This window comes from Microplitis mediator, chromosome 8 (genome assembly GCF_029852145.1).
Source record: "Microplitis mediator isolate UGA2020A chromosome 8, iyMicMedi2.1, whole genome shotgun sequence".
NCBI classification, from domain to species: domain Eukaryota; kingdom Metazoa; phylum Arthropoda; class Insecta; order Hymenoptera; family Braconidae; genus Microplitis; species Microplitis mediator.
This window is the reverse complement of record NC_079976.1, coordinates 10,213,654-10,235,551: the sequence shown is the minus strand read 5'-3', so window position 1 is coordinate 10,235,551 and position 21,898 is coordinate 10,213,654. Positions and strand designations below refer to the sequence as shown.

Here is a 21,898-nt window from a genome sequence, read left to right as displayed (position 1 = left end):
AAGAATTTTGAGGACTCATAGATAGATTAATTTTTTTTTTCTATTTAATGTCATTTTGACAAGTATTAAAATTATAAGATTTTAAAATGGTTATAACTTTCTTAATTTTGAATTTAGCAATTTTTATAAAATCACTTTTTTTTTAGAGCATTAAATTTGCAACAAATTTTAGTACAACATTTTTTATGTAAAGCTAAAATTTTAACCACTACAAGCAATTTTAAAAATCATTGGGCGCCATGAACATAAAAATTTATAAAATTTCGAGCTAATTTCGCGGGAAATAATATTTAAATTTGAATTTATAGGTACAAGAAGGGCCAATATCTCCAGCGTCATCATGCCTGAGCAATCAAAATCAAAATGACGAAGTGCTATTAGCAACAATGCAACCAGTCAATGTAATAGATCTCCATGAAACAGATCACATTCACCACAAGTACAATCATCACCATCATCATCAACGCCATCATCACCAACCACATCACCAAACCCATCACCAGCATCATCCACACCATCACCATCAAGATGATGACGAGGAAGAAAATGGTCGCAGTCCACAGTCAAGTCCATCAACCGGACTCGGGCATAAAATGATCGACCTAATTTATAACGATGGTCAAAAAACCGTAATGTACACTCACGACAAAGAAATAATATACGAAAATGAAGCAGATCGTGTTCAGGTCGTCGAGTATCCACCGCCAGCTCCTTCGCCATCACCACCAGCTACCCCACAGTCAACCCGGAATCTCGTTAACGTTCGTCACGCTGTTACGACAAATGTTACTAACGCCGCGACCTTGCATTTGCATCATTATCCTCAATTGCAATTACACCAGCATGATGACGATGACCTACCACGTGCCGTAGTGACAGCTGTTGGTTCTGGATCCACCGGTCCTGGTTCCGTCACTGGAAATGGTACCGCTGTTTCTGTACCAGTTAATACAACAACAACTGTTTTAGTACTATCCGAACTTGTTGCTGCTGATCCATCAACTGGTACCTCAGAACTTGGTCTAACAACTTCTGGACCTACCGCAACACTTCGTACTGGGTAAGTTTTTATTTTATATTATTATTATCAACATGATTATTATTTTTTTTTTTTATTGAACTTTTTTTTTTTAAATGATGTGAGTGTACGCGAGAATGTATGATTAATAATTGTAATTTTATAATATATTCCACCTACCCAACGGCTTCACTTCAAACGATGCTCCTCCTCTTGATAGTCGATACACTGTTATTATAAATATTCAAACGTTAATAACCATTAAACTTTATGAACATGATATTGGATGATATTTTTATCTCTGTATATGTGCGCAAATGTGTGTATGCGTGTGTGTGTATGATTAAAAAATGATCGTGATGATGATAGTTTGTATGAGGAGACAGACGTTTTAGCAATTAAAAATCTATAGTAATTACTGTAGAATTATTATGTTGGTAAATTAATATATTCTTTTGAAAAGTCAATGATTTTTTGAATAAATAATAAGGTAATAAATAAGATTTGAGAATGAGGGGTAAATTGGCCATTGGAAATAAGTTAATGGCTGAGGAATTTTTTAAGTGCCCCCCTCCTCTTGCCCTTTTTAATTTATTCTATGACCTTGAACTGTGATAACTGTATTAAAATTTTGATAATTACAAAGTAAAAAACGATTCGTCAAAGTGTAAAAAAAAACGTGTGTTAAAATGCTGAGTGTTGAATTTTTAACACTTTAGTGTGTCAATTTAACACACAGTATTTATCTTGTTTGAACTGTCACAATCGATTGATTTTTTAGCCCACAAAAATGTCATTTTATTCGAAATTAACACTTTTTATATGTTACTGTCAAATCGACACACAAAATATGTTAAAAATAATGTCGACCATTACACAAGAATTCTTGGAAAATTTTTACTTTTAACATACGTGTGTAACTTTTTTTAACACTCACATGTTAAAATAACATATAAATAAGTGTAAAAAGTTCGTTTTACGCACGATATTTGTTGATTTTGACGAATTCTTTTTTACTGTAATTAAAAAATAATTAAAGGAAAAATTGGAAAGAAAAATGACGTAACTGAGACAAAATTATTTTTATTGAACAAATGTTGTTTTGATCCAAGAAAGAAATTTATTCAAAATTTGTAATAAACTTGTTTTTTGAATGAAGAACTCTCACGGTATTTTTCGTAGGAATTAGTAGAAAAAAAAGTTTACTTAATAAAAAATAACATATTTTTAAGAATGGTTTGCACTTTTTTCGGTACTATCTTTGTTGCACTTGCGCAGTAAATGGAAACTTTGGTCGAGTTTTTCTCTTAAACAAATGAGCCGGAAATATCTGATCCCCTGTTAAAAAAAATTAAAAAATTCTCGTATCAAAATTTTAAATATTTTTTAATAAAAAATTTTGAATTCATCTCCATATTTTAATTATTCCAATTATGCAAGTTGCGATCAAAGAATTTATTAGTTTATTTAATAATTTTGAAGTAAAAACTTTTTTTTTGAAAATCGTTACTGAGAAATTGCGATTTATTGTTCAGTCGAAAAAAAACGCCATTAAAAATTTTCAATAAGTTTGTTTCTTGGATCCAGATTTTAGTTTTTCGGTAAAAGTAACTATTTCTCTCAGTATCGTCGTAATTTCTTAAGAATCTAGATTTTTTTTAAATTATCTAATAATGTATAACAAAATTTCGACAGTAAATTCCAGTAAAATCTTTACGATAAATTACAATTCAAAATTTTTGAAGTTAAAGTTCACCCTGATTACACAAAACGGTTTATTCAATGATTAATGTATATCTGGTAGTAGTAAATTTGAATCGTTTCGAATTGTTTTGAATCGTTTCTATTCATTTTCAATCGTTTATTTTAATCAGGGCATTTTGGAAAATTTTTTCGAAAAATAGTTGAAAACTGTAATCAGTAATTTTTTTAAATCTACATTCTAAAGAAATTATATAACGTCGTTGTCTTTTCTTAAACTAATGCTTTATTTTTGTTAGTTTTTTTTTTTAATAAAATTTTAATACAGTTATGAAAATTGAAAGTCATTCGGATTATTTTAAAAAAGTGTGTGGGTGGGAGGAGGGGGGTACTGTTTAAGATTGCTATTCAATTGTGAAGGATTTTTATGAAATTGATTAGTTACAGTATTCGATAGTTTTTACTACTTCAAAAGTAGTCAGTGAAAAGTACTTAATATGAGTGCATATTCGTACCCCCAATTATATCACTGAACCACTCAGTGCTTACTTTTGATACACAGTAATTCTTAGTAAATTTTTACTGACAGTACTTTTTTACTAATTTGCCTTAAAAAACTTAACGAGTGAACATAAAAATCTTAAGTATCACTAATAATAAAAAATTTTTCGGCCATAAATAAAAATAGAAATTATTATAAGTCTGGTATTAAATTTTAAATATTTGAATATTTTTTTGATTAAAAAATGAAAATGTCCATTTTACGCTACTAGAAATTTATAACCCGCGTATAAGCACGCGCATCGATAATTTTATTATCGAATTTAATAAATCAGTCATGTTTAGAGATTAATATATAAATATCTTCAAGTTGGTGGTTAACCAATATCAGTCAGTAAATTTTGAAGTAACCAATAAAGAATCAGGTCTCATTTTTTTCGATCTTCAATAAGTAATTTTATTTCAATTATGTATTTTTAATTAGCGGATAATATTTACTTAGCTATATAATATATTATCTTCCGCAAAAGAAAAAATTTCTAAGTATTTTTTTAATGTTAGTATATTTATTTATAAATATCATAATTTTAAAAAACACGACATCCCCAAGAACGAAAGATAAATTTTTAATTTAATGATTTTAAAATGAAATTTCTTTCCATTTTTATACAACTGCACTTTTCTATATACAAATATATATATAATAAAGGAACGGTGTATCTTAAAGATTTTTAAGCAGTTTAAGTTTTTAAAATACTGTAGATGAAGGTCGACAGCAATTTGATTCTTTTTCTTATGACGTCTTTAAATACACGTGTAAAAGAGATAGTTTGCGTATATATATTTATATATATATATATATATATATATACGTGTTAATATGTTCATGTGTGTATGTTAAAAAATAAAAAAAATAAAGAAAAGGAAAAAGCTTAAAGATAGTATATAATAATAATAACCACAACACTATAATAATAATAATGATAATGATAAAAAAATACATATATATATATTTGTAGGGACGAATCGGTATTTGTGATTCGCGTATAGTAGAGAAGAGAGAAAAGATTAAACGACTTTGTAGAGATGGTTTAAGAGTGAAACAGTAATAATCCGGTGGATCTTTTTATTATTGCTGTTAATTTTTTTATACTTTTTTTTTTCTATCACAAAATTCACATTCCCTTTCACTTCAATCTTCCATATATATGTTGGATGCTGTCTCTTATATTTTCGTTGATTAATAAAACGTATAAACTGATGACGATATTTATTTTTAAAAAATTATTTTTTTTTGTTTTCTTAATATTTTAATTTTTATATTACACATTATTATATAGTATATATGTGTGCATATATACTGTATAATTTTTATTGAAATGATTTTTTCAAGGTTTTTTTTTTTTATAAATATAAATCTTTGACAATTTTAATAAAATTTTTATCTTAGTGAAAAATTATCGTAATTAAAATGTTTAAAATAAACATTTTTTTTTTCTAAATTTTATGGCTTGATCTTAAAAAAAGTTTAAATAATTGGAGCTGTCATTTTTAGATTTCAAACTCTGAGAAAAATTTTTTTGATCTATTAAATAATTTTTAATTTTACTACTTGTCTATTTTTTTTTTTTTGTTTCTTAGAAAAATCATTTAGCGGAGACTTAAATTGTTAAAAGAAGTTTTTTTTAACTTCGTAAAATAATTTAAACCTAATTTCGAACCCTAAAGTTAATCATAAATTCTTTAATAGGGACAAGTAAAACTTTTTCGGTATTTTCAAATTAAAAGAAAACAAAAAAAAAAGTTGGATGGAAAATTAGAGAAAAGGATCCTTTTGTTAAATTGCATTATAATCCAAGTGTCAAGAAAAAAAAGCGTTTGTTCTCCCTTTTCATTTCATCCTTGACCGCATCTCGCCCCTTTTTAAAATCCCCCTCCTTATTTAATTCACTCAGGTCCTCGTGAAATTTTTTTGCTCCTCGTCGGCCTTAACTCTGCCTCCAATCCCATGACAGGACAGGTAGTTTTCACGTTATCGTTTTTTAAATTTATTTATTTTATTTTATTTCATTTATATTTAAACGTTTTTTAGTAAAAGACAGTAAAGAGAAAAATATTAAGACAAACAAACTTAAAAAAAATTTTATTTTTAATATAAAAAGAATATAAAAAAAACTTACGACGCATCAGAATGGAAGAAAATTTATTCGTGTGTTGATATCAATGGACGGTTGAGAACCTGGTGGATTCTTCCATTCCATGGTATGGGTTCGGATCTCTTCCATCCACGTGATTCATCGTATGCCTAAAATAGAAATGATCGTCATGATTACGCGGTTTTTTTGAGAAAAAAATAATAATAAATTTTTTTTTTATAATAAAATTGTCTTTTAACTAAATCTCGAGATTTTAGTTATAAATTTTATCATCATCATTATTATTATTATTATAGTTATTGTTATAATGTTAGTATTCTAAAGTTCATAAAACAAGAAATAAATGTGAGGGTAGAATTTATATGTAAATGGGAATTCCGATATTTGTTTGTTTGTTTTAGTCGTTTGATTATTTTCGAACTGGTGAATAATAATCTGTTTAAAATTTTCTGATTGAATTTCGAGTGAATGATTTTTTAATTTATTAATTCCCTTGAAGGAAACTTTTCTCCAAGGGGAGTTTGTTTTAACATTAAAACTCCAGACCGAAGTGGATGTGGATTCAAATAAAATCCGGGTCACTTTGAAATCCCTCCGGTCAAAATAAAAAAATCCCTATTATAATTACGTGTGCAGAGTGATTTTTTTTTAAATCCGGAACTCCGATTGATGAACGGAATTCGGATTAATGTAAATTCCGTATTAGCTCCAGATTTTTTACAGTGTATAAAAATGAGACATTAATTCATACTTACGAATAATTCACAAATTCGAATACAAATTTTTAATTCGAAATATAAATTGAATAGTTCAAATGGTGTTTGGAACAAAATCGTGTTGGTAAAATAATATATCATTACTGATATTAAAATAGTATCAATAGTGTATTACAAATCTAGAACCACAGTGATACGAATTTTGTATTAGTTTTTGCGCATGCTAATACAAACTGTTGGATGTAAATAGTGAGTAGTATATTTCACAATGTACATGGGAAAAATTTACATATTTACACATGTCCTCACAGTATCAAACTTTTTGGGTAATTTTTACTAAAAAATTTATCTGCGTGTACAAAAATAATTTATTAAGAAATAATTTCGACTCGATATTAAGTTGATTTATTGTTCCATTGATTTAAAATAGTTTATTTTAATCTAAGAAACCAGCGCTGTCAGTTGTCCGGTGCGAATCGTCGGAAGCAAGATAACTTTCGAAAAAGATAATAAATTGTCTAAATTTTTAGCTTCCCGCTAAGGAAATTGAAAATTGAAAAAGAAAAAAGGGAAGTTATTGGTTTCTGTCCGATTTTCAAAAATCTAGTTTTCAACAGATCTCGACGTTTTGAGGTCCTAGGAAGCTATACTGACTATTTTCAAAATGATGATCGAGTGTATGTGTGTACGTACGTATGTATGCATGTAAATATTCTGTAACTTTCGAACGAATGAACTGATGTAACTTTTCGAAGTGACGTTTGAAGCGGCTTATAATTCCAACAATTTGTGAGAAATTGAGCATAATCGGTACAGTATATTCAGAGGTATTCCAAAAATAAAACTTTTTCAAAACTGTTTTTTTTTTGATAACTTGTAATGTACTCGATGGATTAATTCCAAAATCTAATCAGCTCTAAAACTTTATAAGTTGCGTTGAATGCCATATCAACCATCAAAATCGGTTCATTTGTTATTAAAAAAAAAATCGTTGTCGAAAGAATTTCAAAAAAGTGTTTTTTTTCTAATAAAATCCAAATCGCTGAACTAGTTTATGATAGTTTTTATTTAACGTTTGTAGTTGAAAAGCTGCATTGAACGTCACCTTGAACGTCAAAATCGGTTCATTTTTTCTAACAATATGGCTGATATAAAATTAAAAAAAACGATTTACTTCATTATTTTTTTTTGTTATTGATTATTACTTGAATTTTTACAATGGTAGGAGCGACATTACGACTGTTGAGCTTGAAGCGCACAAAAATGTATTAACAATAGTATTTTCGAGCTCAAGAGCACGGGAAGTGTAAGTGCTGGCCCGCAGGGTTAGGCGGTTTTCAGATTTTTTTTGTTGTCTTTTGTCGCAACAGCCCTTTTGAAAATAACTATCTAAGTCCATTTTGTTTAATTGTAATTAATTGAAAACTTAAAACCGGTAGATCATGAAAAATTTAGTTGGCATTTTTTATTTTTTATTATTTTTTTTTTTTTTCACCACCAACTACTGGCATCAGCAGTAGTGCAGTGACAGTAGGATTAAAAAATAATAAAAAGCCATTCCACAACCGGAATGGAAGTACATTTCTCATAATTTATTTATTTATTTTCAAGCTTTCCGATGCTAAGAAATTAAAAAACAAATTTTTTAAACCATTTTTTATAAATTTCGATGCCATGAAAATATATCAAGAAATCGTCTGAATGGCAAATTGAGTAACAGAAAATGAAGCTAATGAGAAAAGCTTCAAACTATCTTGAATGGTGATATGCACTATAGTCCATGGTGTATCATACATGAATTTTGATTTCAATGTTCTTTACAGATAAAACAGAAGATGATTTTTTTTCTAAATTTACAAAATTACAAACACCTACACAGAAAAAAAAAATTTACTTGGTCCAAGTAAATTATTTTCTTCAAAATATCATTCTTATTTCAAAACGTCTAAACTTTACAATTCAAAAAAAGTTCAATCTTGAATAAATAAATTATTACTCTTCAATAATAGAAAATTTGAGGTTACCCAGTAAATAAGCATTGACAATTAAATACATTTACTTAAAATTATTTAAAATCTTCAAAGTTTGAACACATTAATTATTTACTACTTTAGGTAGTATGATAACGAAATTTGTTCATATTTATATACATTAAACAAAAATAATTATCAACGGTGAGATTTATGTTTTGATGTTCAAATTGTGAACTTACAATTCAAAACTAACTACAACTAACCGAGAAAAACAAGCAAATACGCTGTACTCATTGAGGCGCCACCTGGCGTAAAAATTTGTACTTTGCCCAAGTAAATCTGTTACTTGGTTTGAGATTTAGATTTATTGTGTGAAAAAAAAAAATGTACTTTTGAACTAAGCATATACAAATCTTGATTTAAGAATCCTGAAACTCCTTGAGCCAAAAAATAAATTCTTGAAGCAAAAGAAATGGAATTTTTCAAACTAGTATTTTTGGTTCAATAATATTTCGCTTGAATCAAGTCAACTTTTCCTTCTGTGTATAACTTCTAAACTAATCGACCGATTTCGCTCATTTTCGAACTTGATCAAGCAATCAAGGAAAAAAGTTTTTTTTTTTCACTATTGACACATCATTAGAGGTTTATTTTGACTGTTTTAAACTTCTTAATAAAGTAATTTGCTTCTCGTTTATAAGAGAATTTTTAATAGTGTAGCCAATATTAATATCAAATATTCTCAAGATATATAATTGCAATATTTGTCATATTAAGTCGTTACGGTAACCGATTTTTACTTTGTTTTAATTCAAGGATACATATTGGAAACCTAAACTGGAGAGTCTTTAGCGTTATCTAGAACATTAGCAAAGGGCAAAAATTATATAGTCTCCCCTAATAATAATTTTATCCGAAAGTTGATGGCAACTTGAAAATTCAATTTACCCAAAATTTGCTGCCGGAATTCGATGACAAATTTACAGTAAAATTTGCAAAGAAATATTTTCGGTTAATTTTTCGACAACTTGTACAGTATTTTATCTTTATATTGTAGTCAAAAAACAGATTTATAAAAGTTGACCAATACTTGCTGTCAAATTCAATGGCAATTTGTTCAACAATTTGGAATTGAATATGCTTGAAACTTACTTCCGGAATTTGACGGAAAATTGGAAAGTTAACTTTTGCTAAGCAATCCTGGCTATTAGGGTCAAAAATTATCATTCGTCTCCGAGAAAAACCGTTTTGAAATTCCCGTTCACTCTACGGGTGCAACAAAGATCTTTCTGTTTATTTTCTCAAATAGATATCATAAAAAAATAGTAAACAAATATCCGTATCTTTGTATAATAAACCCAAAAATATTCACTGGTAGTGCATATATTTAAAATACAGTTACTTGCATACATAAACTCGACTGCATAATCAGTAAATTGATGCATAAGGGTTTCAAAAGTTGTTTTATTTACAAAATAACCACAAGATGTAGACACAGACTACTTGTGTGTAGTCTGTAGCTTTAGTAGTTTATTATTATTATTATTAGTGTTATTGTTGTTATTTGGTTGGCCTCTTGGTTACCAGAGTACGAACTCGGAACTTGTGTTACACTCTCAGGCCGGATAGACAGGTTGTCCAGATTCCACGGAAGGTCGTTCGCTTTGCTTACATATACCCGAGTCTTTTCATCTGACTTGAGACTAACGCCCGACGGCATTTGTATATCTTCGAATAATAATAATAACAATAATAATAATCATAATAATAATAATAATAATAATTTATACAGACTTCATAAATGTGACACTTTCGAATTTCAAATTTCCCGCGTTTTTTTTTAAATTTTAAATGAGATTGAAATTATTGTTACTATTGTGGTGCATTGTATTATATATATATAAATATATATGTGTATCTATATATATAAGTAAATAAATAATTATAAAAAAAAATTTTATAATATTTCTGCGCGTGGTCTGGATTTTGCGCGCGCCGTGGGCAGACACGGGTTGTATAAAAGGTACGCGGAGAGAAAGCGACGGAATTTCTTTTTTTTATTTCAAGCTACAGACTGTCTCGTTCTCTTTCTCTCTTTAGAGACATATTACAAGAGTTAATAAAATAAAAATTTTTTAGCAAGCTTTTAATCTGGATTACGACAGTAATATTTTTTTCTTTTTTTAACCTTCGATTTTTTTAATTTTCTTTTTTTTTATGGACAATTGTGGGCAATTGAGATTTGTGGTGGGGGGATAGAATTGAATGTGTAAGATGAAGGAGGTTAGAATTAACCGGATATGAAGAGCAGTGGTCAGATATCATATTTCTTTTCTTCACTCGAGTCATCTTCTTGGTTGTCATTTAATAATAAAAAATAATCTTTTTACACCAAATGGCGGTACAATTGAAATTAACTGAGTATTCATACGATGTTTTATTGTTAGTTTTCAAATTGTCATTTGATGATTACTTACTTTTCAAAATTCTGAAGACTGAATTTTTGGTAAAATTTATATGAAATTTTTTTCTAAGAAAGTTTGAGATTTAAATTTTGTTGGGGATTTTTTTGTATGCAAAAAAAAGGACACCTTAAGTTAAGAATTATTTTCTTGGTCCAAAAAATATTTTTTACAATTTAGAAGGAAAGTTAAAATTTCGTTAGTTCAAAAAAAAATTTTTTTAATCTTGAAATTTCCTTCTCGAATTAAGAAAATTTTTTTTTTTTTTCTGGATTTACGACCAAAGAGACTGTAATTTCTTTAGTCAAAATGAATTGTTTTCAAAAAAAAAAATTTTTTCTCAGCTGTAAATTTATTTTATTTTTTATCAAAAAACAATTTTTTTCTTAAAAAAAAAAAAAAAAAAAAAAAATTGAATATCTATTTTACCTGATAAAATATCGCTTATAAATCCCCACAGACATTATGTTAGAAATCTAATAGAGAAAAGGAAGTGTGCCATGTCTATAATAACTAAAACCTCTATATCTATCTGTCGGTCGGGATAAGCAGCCTCTTGAAGAGCGCGAGGTCCATGAACGACCGGCGTACAAGTGATAAAAAAAAAGAGAGAAAGAGTAAGAAATATTCCACGATAAAAAGATAGACCGAGAGAGAATAAAATGTCATGATGGAGAAAAGAAAAGGAGAGCAAAACGGAGACAGGGCGTGGTCCAGCCTTGCTCTTACTTATTATTATATTTATTCCTTGCACGTTACTGCCAATGCGGGGGCAATGAAGTTACATTTTTTTACCCTCACTTATTTTTATTTAAATATATATTTTTTATTTTACCTCCGTGGTCCATGACTTCTACTTATACACCGATGTAAGAGATTGCAAACATGCGGATGCCTGACATGAGTTGGTTTTTTTTAATTTTTTTTATCAACTTAATTTTTCTTGTGCAAGAGAAATTCGGTTCCCAATAATTGATAAATTTTATAAATTATTTATATGTCGGTGAATCGGCAATAAAAAGAAAAGAAATAAATGAAAAAAATTAAATTAAATTAAATATAAAGTAAAATAAATAAATAATGATCTGGGAAATCGATACGAATTTCACTGATTTAATTGATCATCCGCCTTTTTTTTATTGTCGTTTTCACAAGCCATTGAGAGAAGCGAGATAATTTTTTTAGCGTTTTTGAAACTTAGAAAATCGTAACCATTAACGACTTAGTTGGAAAATTGATCTCGATCTTGCGCTCCATCTCACTTTATTAAGTCTACAGTGGCTATAGTCAAGGTGTATTTCTACGGCCGTTAATAAATTCCGATGTCCATTTTATAAAATGGAGAATTGTTTAAGAGTTTCTAATGGTATTAATTTTTATTATATTGATAATAATAGATTTTTTATCATTTGAATTTAAAATTTAAAATTTATATAGTAATCAAATTTAAATTTATCAAAATCGCAAACTGGAAAAATAATCGCGACTAAAAAATTTCAATTTTTCTTAAAAAAAATGTAAAATTTTTCAAAATGATAGATTTTGAATTTTGAAATCCAATTAGAAAAATTACATTTTTCAATTTTCGAAAAATTCAAGTTTTTTTTTAATTTTCAAAATATTACTCGAAACATAAAAAATAATTCATAAATTAAACTGATTCTTAACAAAAATTTAAATTCAAAATTTCCCGCCAATTCAAAGAACAAATCAATCTTTATTAAAAATTTCACTTTTTCTCAAAATTTTCCAAAATTTCTCTTCAAAATCATCAAAAATAATTTCCAAAATAAATTTGAACTTTAAATTAAAATGAAAATCCTGTTTAAATTTAAATGAAAAAATTTCCCGCCAATAAAAAAAACTAACAGTGGATTTAAAAATGAGCATTTAAAAATAAAATAAAATATTGATATGATACAAAATAACATATAATACACATACGACATATAGGATACAGTGGCTGAGACTCTTATCGGATTGTCACGTATATGGTGGGGTAGCGAAAGAGGCGGAGCAATATCGCAGTCTCTTGAAGGCGAATGAAGAGACATATATACTTATGTTACGTACATATATCTTTATACATATAAGTATGATTCGTTCATATATGTATACATATAAATATATATCCACATATGTGTTCTGCGCACGCACTCTAACACGCATGCGCTAGTGTCTCTCGCACGCATGCAACCGGTGGCACACCGCTAAAGCTCACACTTACCTGACAAGATGTAAGTTCTGAAACTGGAAGGTGCCACCTCTGCACAGTCCAATACAAGACACCGAACCGGAAAGTCATACACCGAAATTAGTCAACCCGGTACAAAAAAAAAACAAAAAAACAATCGCGCGCTTTTTTTATTTATTCAACTTTTTTATGTTTTAATTTTTTTTGTGATAATACTTAACAATAAAGTGCCTCTGCTTCATATATTTATGTTTATAACAATTAAGTGTACAGTGAAAGTGCTCATAAATTTTAAAAATAATATAATTTATATATTTTGTAGAAATGTTATTTTTTCGGTGGACTTATGTTCGATGACGCGGTAAAATTTAAAAATAATTACTGTACCCAAATGTGAATCAAGACTTACATTGATAAATTTATTTGATAAGTTCATCATGATGATACTCCTAAGCTGTGTTCAACACGGCAAGGAGTTATTATTTACATGGAGATAGTTTATTTAACAAAATAATAAAACCAATTAACGGATTTTACACATTCATATTTGAAAACGACCAAAGTAAGTTTTCGAATTTTTTAACAATTTGTTTTTGTCATAGCCCCTAATTACCCTTGTGACAAGTGATTAATCTCAAATTGCGTGCACTGAAACAACAATTCACTAGATAATTCATTTTCATTGAAAAGTTTCATCAAAATATTAATTTTGAGAAATATCAGTCGTAGTTTGTTCATTCAGAGCTTTATTGATATGAGGGTTTTTATGGCTTCAAGTGTGCAAAGTATGAAATTTAATCAAATAATAATTTACTAGTATGAAAATTATGAAAAATTGATCGATTTCGATTTTTGATGCATTGACTTTTTCATGTCTTCTTTAGTTTCTTCATTTTTTATTATTTATAGATAAGCTTTGATTGTAGGTTTAATTAGTGTTTTCATACACTCAGAATTGTTTACTAAGAACATAATTTGGTGATTTTCTGAAGCAAGTTCGAAGAATTAGCGATTTCAATGCACTTTGGAAATTGAAATTATTTTTTGAATTTTCAAGTTTAATTTCACGTAGCTGAAGCTTTAATTACTGTTTTTATTATTAATGTAAAGTCCGTTATGTATTGTCTGGTATTTGATTAAAAATTTCCTGAAAACAATCAGAAAATGTTGAAATTCATGAATTTGATATTGTTTCGATGAATTAATTTTCAATGATTTGGATCGTTAATACTTAATTGTACTTCAAATTAGTAGTTGCATCATTACAAAAGTCTGTAAAGAGTATAATTAAATATTACATTCTTGAAAAGAGTATGAAAAAACATCAATTTTCTACAAACACTTTATCATTGCATTTTCGATGCACTTGTTTTTTTTTTTAATTATCTATATAATTACTACTTAGTTATCCTCGAAATTTGTATTGACATAATGCAATAAGTGTAGTAAAAATAAAATTAAATGTACAATTCATAAATTTTTTGAAATTAGTGCCAACCAACGAAATCGATGCGAAAATTTTCAAAAAGCTTTGATTTTTTACACACTAGTTTAGGCTTATTTGTATAAATAGTACCTATTCTACTAGAAATTAGTGGTCTTATAATTGAAATGTAGTAGTAAGAATATAATATATAAAAAAAAGCCTTTTTATAGTTTTCGAAGTAAAAAACGGAAAATATTTTTCGAGCCTTTCATTTCTGATGCATTAGAATTTTATGAATTTTTATATATTTAACTATAAATGGACTTTAAATTATTAAATATATATATTTATATATATGTCGGTAGATGAGTGCATTAGTAGGCAAATGGCCGATCAAGCTGTCAGCAAATGCTAGAATGCCGGCGGGTTAAAGCTGAAGACCACAACGGGGGTTGCGAATTTTCCCATGGTCAGTACGACCTAATTATGTGTACCTTTAACAAAAATAACGTGTGCACTTTGTGTCCCATGGGATACTGTTTTCTATCTCTATTTTAGTAATCCACAACACGGGGTTTGAAATGAGATAGCTATAGAATGGTCTGCAGTATATATTATTGTAGTTTTACCCTTTTTTTCGGCTAAACACCCAGAGACCAGAGATGACCCTCAGGTTGGCTTTTACATAACTGTCCCTCGGTGACCTTAGTGGACTTACGGACGCTTTTGCAACCCCCTATGCACTAGACTACGTACCGAGGACTAAAGACTTGATGTTTAAGGTAATAGAATTTTAAAGGGTTGGAGTTTTGCTCAGGCCAGTGTCATTTGTATTATACTTTGCGGACGGTACATCGCGGACGGGCTTACGAAAATATTTTGATTATTATCACTCTTATTCAATTCTTAGTCTTCGTATTACCAACTACGAAAATTTTTAATTAATTAAACATTTAAAAAATCACCGGTAATTTTTTTTCATCTGTCACTTATCTAAATTCATCGAAATTTATGAAAATTATCAATCACATAAAATTTTTAAATAAAATCATTTACTAAATTTTAAATCTTGATGCCAATTTAAAATATTCAAATGGTTAAATTTAATTGGACTAATAGTAAGATCGTATTTATACAATAATAAAGTAGGCAGTACCGTAAAATTGAAGTATATAAAGCCGATACAATAATATATATAATAATGGAACGTAATAACACAGAAAACTCCACGGGACACCGTTTTTGTGTGCAAGAGTCAGGAACATTTTAAATGCTTATTAAATATCACGTATATATATATATGTATTTACTCTTATTAATTTTTATTTTTAAAACCATAAAAAATATTTTTTATTTCATTACTTTATTACTTAATTTATAAATATATATATATATATATATATATATATATATATATATATATATATATATATATATATATATATATATATATATATATATAAAATTTAAAAGTATTCCTGTTTTGTAATTCGCAATCAATGAACACATTTACATGTATATTAAATACTTTTTATAATTACTTCAATATATTTATATTTAAGTATGATAAGGATTATATATGTATATTTATAAATTTTTATTTCTTACATATATTTTTTTTATTTAATCAAAAGTCAAATGCCACGATAATGAAATCTATGATATTACGACGTAAATGTATACATATATAGAGTTTTGTATATTTATATATATTTATTATCCTTTTTTTTCTAATGGTAATTGTTATTGTTGTAGGAGTGCTAAGTTGTAATTGTCGACGCGGAAAAGCGGATTAATTATTCATTCATTTTGATGTCTAACAATATATATGTTTATATATATTGTAGAATTATTATTATATTAAATGATTAATATAAAAGTTTGAAATGGCAGTTGGCCATTAAACATACATAATTTTTAAAATAAATAATTAAATTTCTCACCTTGCCATTTAATGAAAAATCATTTATTTATCTTAATTTTTTATAGAAAGTTAAAAGGGGAAAAAAACGTAATCGTGTCGTTTTATTTTTTTTCATATAACGGGAAAAAATATTTTTAGTAATTATAACATTCAAATGTGCGGTAATGATTGATTTTTATTATTTTTATTGAAAAAAGTTTAATAAAGTCGAGTTTTTAATTTTACTCGAAAGAAATTTCTTAGTTTATAGTTTTTTTTATTCACGTAAATCAGATTTAAATGCTGGTTTTATGACCGTTTAAATTTAATGAAAAAAAAAAAATTAAAATTATGTGTAAACTATCATATTTATAATAAAAATCACTCAAGACTTTTTTTATAGGAAATTTGATGCTTCATATTATAATTTTGATCTTTTCAAAAATTAATGAATTTTGTTTCGTTGAACCATAATTACTAAATTTTAATAACTTTAATAACACGAAAATGTTTCACGTGATTTTTTCAATTCAATTTACATTTAGGAAACTAGAACAGACGGATTTATCAAAAAATGATAAGACTTTTTTTGTAAAACTTTTAATTCTCTACAAAATTGAATCCTGAGCTTCTCTGTACAATGAGCTATTTTCGAGTTATAAAATCCAAACTTAAAATTTTTTTTTCCATGTTATTCAAATGGGAAATAGAAAATTGCGATGCGCGACCTCTAAATAATAATATTAAAAGCTCACCTTTTAACGGGCATCTTATTTCACCTCCCTGCAACTATTTAATAGGGGATTAACCACTGGTTGTGGTGTTAAAAATTTTCCGGATTTACGCGGTGTTAAAAAAGAAAGTAAATTTTTTTTTGGAATATCAGAAGTTAAATTGTATTTCAAATACAAAATAAAATCTTTTTTGTTTCAAAAATTAATGATACGAGAGATTTAACAATTCATAGAGAAATCTAAAAATATTTGTTCTCAATGACATGTGAAAGTTATTGTATAAAGTAGGGAAAACCAATTTGGATGAGTCAAGTCTTTTTTGCAAACTAAATTAGCGGGAAAAATAAAAATTAATTATCAATGACTAATTTATCATTTTTAAATCATTTGTTACCTTATGGAAAACACCAGGACACTAAAAATAATTATTGTATCATTCCTAAAAATCTAGTTTGATAAGTGATTAAAACTTCATGCAATTTATTTAGTTTAATAAAAGTATCATTTTCTATTTCATAAGGTAGTAAAATTGTTTTTATTTTAGGTAACAATATTTTCGTAATTTTCACAGAACATTATTCCTATTTTTTTTTTTTTTTGTAAATCAGAAATACTTATACTCACACCCTCATACTTTGATAACACCGCTAAGTAACACCGCTACACCCCTCAAATTCATTTCAACACCATACCACATTTTTTCGCAGTATATATAGATATATATATATATATTTCTCATAAATTTTGATATTTAAATATTAGTAAAAAATCAAAACAACTGAATTTATAAAATTATAATGTAAATAATAATTTTGTAAATATATATATGTATTTATATATATACATATAGATAAGTAGTTTTTTTCTTACTGAATAATAAATTGTTACAAGGTATAAAGGAACCAGGAAATAAATATATTCGACGTACAATTGTAAACGCAAATGCCATTGCATATACATATAAATATCCATATGAAAATATATATGTATATATTTGTAATATAGTGAATAGCTTAACGAGCGATGATTTGTGAGCCACGATGTGTTGAAGAATTATAAAAAAAGTACCATGATAGTCCCTCATATTCTTTAACTTTTCTCTTGTACTCATATATGTACTTATATATTTTTGTATACTTATATCCATTACATCTCTATATACATATATATTTATACGTGTTTATGCGTTAACTGAGATTTTCCAAGTCTCTAAGGGATTTAAATTGACAACGTGCATTTAAAATTTTTATCTAAAGAAATAAGAAACTTATGTATTTTATTTATGGACATACCTTAACATTCTTATAAGTATATGTACATATCTAACATATACTTTTTTATAAATTTTATATAATTTTTTTAGTTTAATAAATATTTATATATTTATAAAAATATTAAAATTGTATAGATGATTTAATTGGGAATTTAAATAAAATAAATGAGTATTTTTATCGCTGGATCTATTGATATAGATATTTAAAATGTATATATGTATATAAAGTGTATGAATATACGGAGGCAATAGAATGAAATGATCCAATGATTATCGTATTGTTTGATCAATACCTTAGCCTTAGACAAAAGTGTGTGTGTGTTTGAATGCAACGTCTCAATTTTCGTGCTGTTACCCTACATGGCAACCTGTTTGACATTATCAATTTAAGTATCTACCAAATTTTACGACAGTACTATCTTAATGACAACAACATACTCTATTTCGTTTTATTTCAACTATTTGTTTATTTTTATGTCCAATAATTTTTTAAATTTATAATTAATAATTATAAATCATTTTTACTACAATAAATAAATAAATAATAATAAATATTTTGATCAAATTTGTGGTAACTAATAATAATAATATACTAAAATATTCCCGGAGTAAACGCGGATTTAAATCGGAGTAAATTCTGACCCGAAAATGTTTTATTTATTTATTTAATTATTATCATTATTTTTTTGTATTTCACAAAAAAATTAACAAAATAAAAATTTTTATAAATTTTCTCCTATATAAAATTATTGTAACTCTTTTATCATAACTAATAATTTCAATTTAAAATACTCAGCTTACAAATCTAATAAAAAATTAATTTATGAAAGTTTGTAATTACTGATTAACTTAAAATTTAGTGAATTAACTACATACTTATACACAAAGACCAATTAATATATCAATAAAACAATAAAAAATTTTCACTTATACAAAAAAAATGATTTAAAAATTTCAAGTGAATAAAAATAAATTTAAATTAACAATTAAAAATAATGACTCGAAATAAGCTTTTGTTTCTTCACAATTTCTCTAACCATCTTTTATACTTATTTTTTAAAATTCTTTTATATTTTATATTTATTTATTCACATATTTACCTTTTTGGCAACCCCCCACGGTGTCCAGAGGTGCTGGACCAAGGTGCGGAAAAGTAAAGGGCAAAAAGAATAAAAAATATAAAAGAAAATAAAAGAAATAAGAATAAAAAAAAAACTATACACTAAAGCTAAAGGGATGCTGAGTAAAGGACATAGTCATATAAAGCCTAAGGAGCACACGCTCTCGTAAAATAACTATTCACAATATATGTAGTACCTATGCATGTATATGTATATACATACATATAGTATGTAACAATGTAACAAATACAATGAACACAAGGTGAGATATCCCAGTGTGAGGTATCCTTCGCGCGTGGCTCGTCTCCTTTTTTTCCTTATACTATATATATATATATATATATGCTTTTACTCAACTCTTTTACTCTCTTACTATTACGTTCATCTACAACACAATACCATTCATAAATATATATATGCATGCAAGGAAAAGAATATTGTGAGTAACACTATATTATTATCCTTTTTCACACTTTCTTGCACCTCAACAGTCCATCACATGTATACTATTGTTAACTAATATTGTTTAGCGCGTTACTGTGTACCATGAGTTAATTATGAAAATAATATTATTAATTAATTAATATAACTAATAATACACTCTAAAAACATGTAAAAAAATGATTTATTACATGCAGAGAAATCTTGAGTAAAAATTACCCAAAAAATATGATACTGTAAGAACATGTGGTGAATATATAAATTTTTGCCAGATGCACACTGCAAAATATACTACTCGATAGCATGTAATTGAAGTGCAATTTCTATTAACAACATAATCAAAATTTAGTTACTGGCTAGATGTCCTTACAGTATTAAACTTATGGGTAATTTTTACTCCAAATCCTCTGCGTGTATCAATCGAGACACGGAAAGTAATATAATGATAAAGTGATCAGTAAATACTATCATTCTAAATAGTAATTCTTTAATTTATAATTAAAACGTAAAAAATTATAGAATAAATATTAAAACTTTTTGTCTATGCAGTAAAAATTAATATTTGAACTATAAAAATCGTAACTCAAAAATTGAAAATAAAATGTATTATAAAATTTATTGTTTGGAAGATCAAAAATCTCCATATTGACATCCAGGTCCCAGGTTATAATTTCAAACATTAATTTTTAAAGTTTCTTTTTTTCCGTGCAAGTGTTTCGTCGAAATTAACACACTTGCCAAATAACATGAAAACGTCATAAGCAATCTATAGATATTGAACACACCGTGAAATTTGTTTTAAGTGACCACAAAAAACAATATTCGCATATTGCCTTAAACATGGAACACATTTAATGTGTGTTAAATTAATACACTGGGTTTTAGGGTGTAATTATTGGTAATTACTTATATTATTTAAATTTGTTGCAATCATCGTATTAATTTTTTACGAATTCAGTGTAAAAAATGAGATCAAAATAAAATGATTTGCAGACTTTTATAATACTATTATTAATTTTAAGTGGCAATCTATATTAATTTTTGAATTAATTAATTAGTGCACTGAACTTTTTCTGCACGAGAAAAAAAAATCATGCTGCGAACTACCATATATTTATTGTTTAAACGAGACGTTTTTCATGCAAATATTCGTCGTCGTGGAGTCAAATACATCTTTGATAAGAGGACTAAATCTAGTTCACAGCAAATATTTTCTTGCTCAGTGCTTATGGAAAAAAAAGGAAAAATTACGGTACTTAAAATACAAAACTGAAAAGTTCTGTAAGAATTGCAGTTTAACTTACGAATTTATTTAAATATAGTTCTCAGTAGTAAGTTTTACGGTTTAAAATTTAGAGAAAAGTGGGGGAAAAGTCAAATGAGATGTCTTATTTTTATTGCTGAAAATTTTGAATTGCCCACATTTTTCGGGTTGATGAGCTTACCCCCCCCCCCCCCCCTTCAACCCTATCCTTTCCTACAAATCGTAACTAACCATATTTTTTAACAAAAAAACCCATTTTTTATTATTTTAATAAATAGGGGTTCATTTTATCCCATCTTTTTCTACTTACAAATAAACTTTTAGAAAAATTTTAATATTCTGATTAGACGCTGATTTTTTCAGTTTTTTTTTTTTTATATGAAAAATTTCATTATTTGTAAAATAATTCTTTGTTTGTGTAACTTCAAAAAATATTTGTCTAAAAAAAAATCTCGACGGAAAGTAAATATTCTTGAGTCAAGAAATTTTTTTTGAAAACCTCAATTTTCTCGTATAAAGTAGAAATCTCCTCTTGACCAAGACAAATTCTCTTGGCTCAAGAAAATTTTGACTTGCGTAAAAAATTTTATGTGAGTGCCAAAAAATGTCCTCTCTCAAAAATATTTCCTCATTATCTATTTGATCAATAATCTAATTACTCCCAATTTAAAAATAACCAAACACCTAAATTCCCATTTTACATAAAAACTCACTTTAAAACCCCATAAAAAATCTTAATTATCTAATATATGGTCAATTACTTATTTTTACTCTTTCCAACGGGAAAGAAATAAATGATAAAAAAAGAAAAAAAAAAAAAGACATTATCATTCTTCCGTTAATTATCTTCGTACATTACTTTACTTTACTGTCTAGCTAGCTACCTTTATACACTCATCGTCATTGCAATTGACGTTATTTACATACAACCATCCATATATATATATAACATATACACAGAAATATTCCAATGTACAGAAAAGCTTATCCCTATCGCTTTTATACGCTTCACTGT

General features: G+C 27.0%; 2 protein-coding genes across 7 annotated transcripts in view; one reads left to right on the top strand and one right to left on the bottom strand.

The window, feature by feature from the left end:
• LOC130673096 (uncharacterized) overlaps positions 1 to 21,898 on the top strand; it is a 51,587-nt gene that overhangs the window by 2,577 nt on the left and 27,112 nt on the right. For all 6 annotated transcript variants that reach the window (XR_008990828.1, XR_008990827.1, XM_057478014.1 and 3 more), the window contains exon 3: positions 309 to 1,060. Coding sequence is in view for 4 of the 6 variants with exons in the window: in XM_057478014.1 (XP_057333997.1) it covers positions 309 to 1,060 (752 nt within the window). In the remaining 2 variants the exon portion in view is untranslated. The remainder of the gene's footprint in view (positions 1 to 308; positions 1,061 to 21,898) is intronic.
• Positions 5,407 to 21,898, bottom strand: part of LOC130673095 (uncharacterized) — a 332,376-nt gene continuing 315,884 nt past the window's right edge. The window contains exon 20 of the mRNA XM_057478010.1: positions 5,407 to 5,525. Within this exon, the coding sequence (XP_057333993.1) occupies positions 5,424 to 5,525 (102 nt within the window). The 3' untranslated portion in view covers positions 5,407 to 5,423. The remainder of the gene's footprint in view (positions 5,526 to 21,898) is intronic.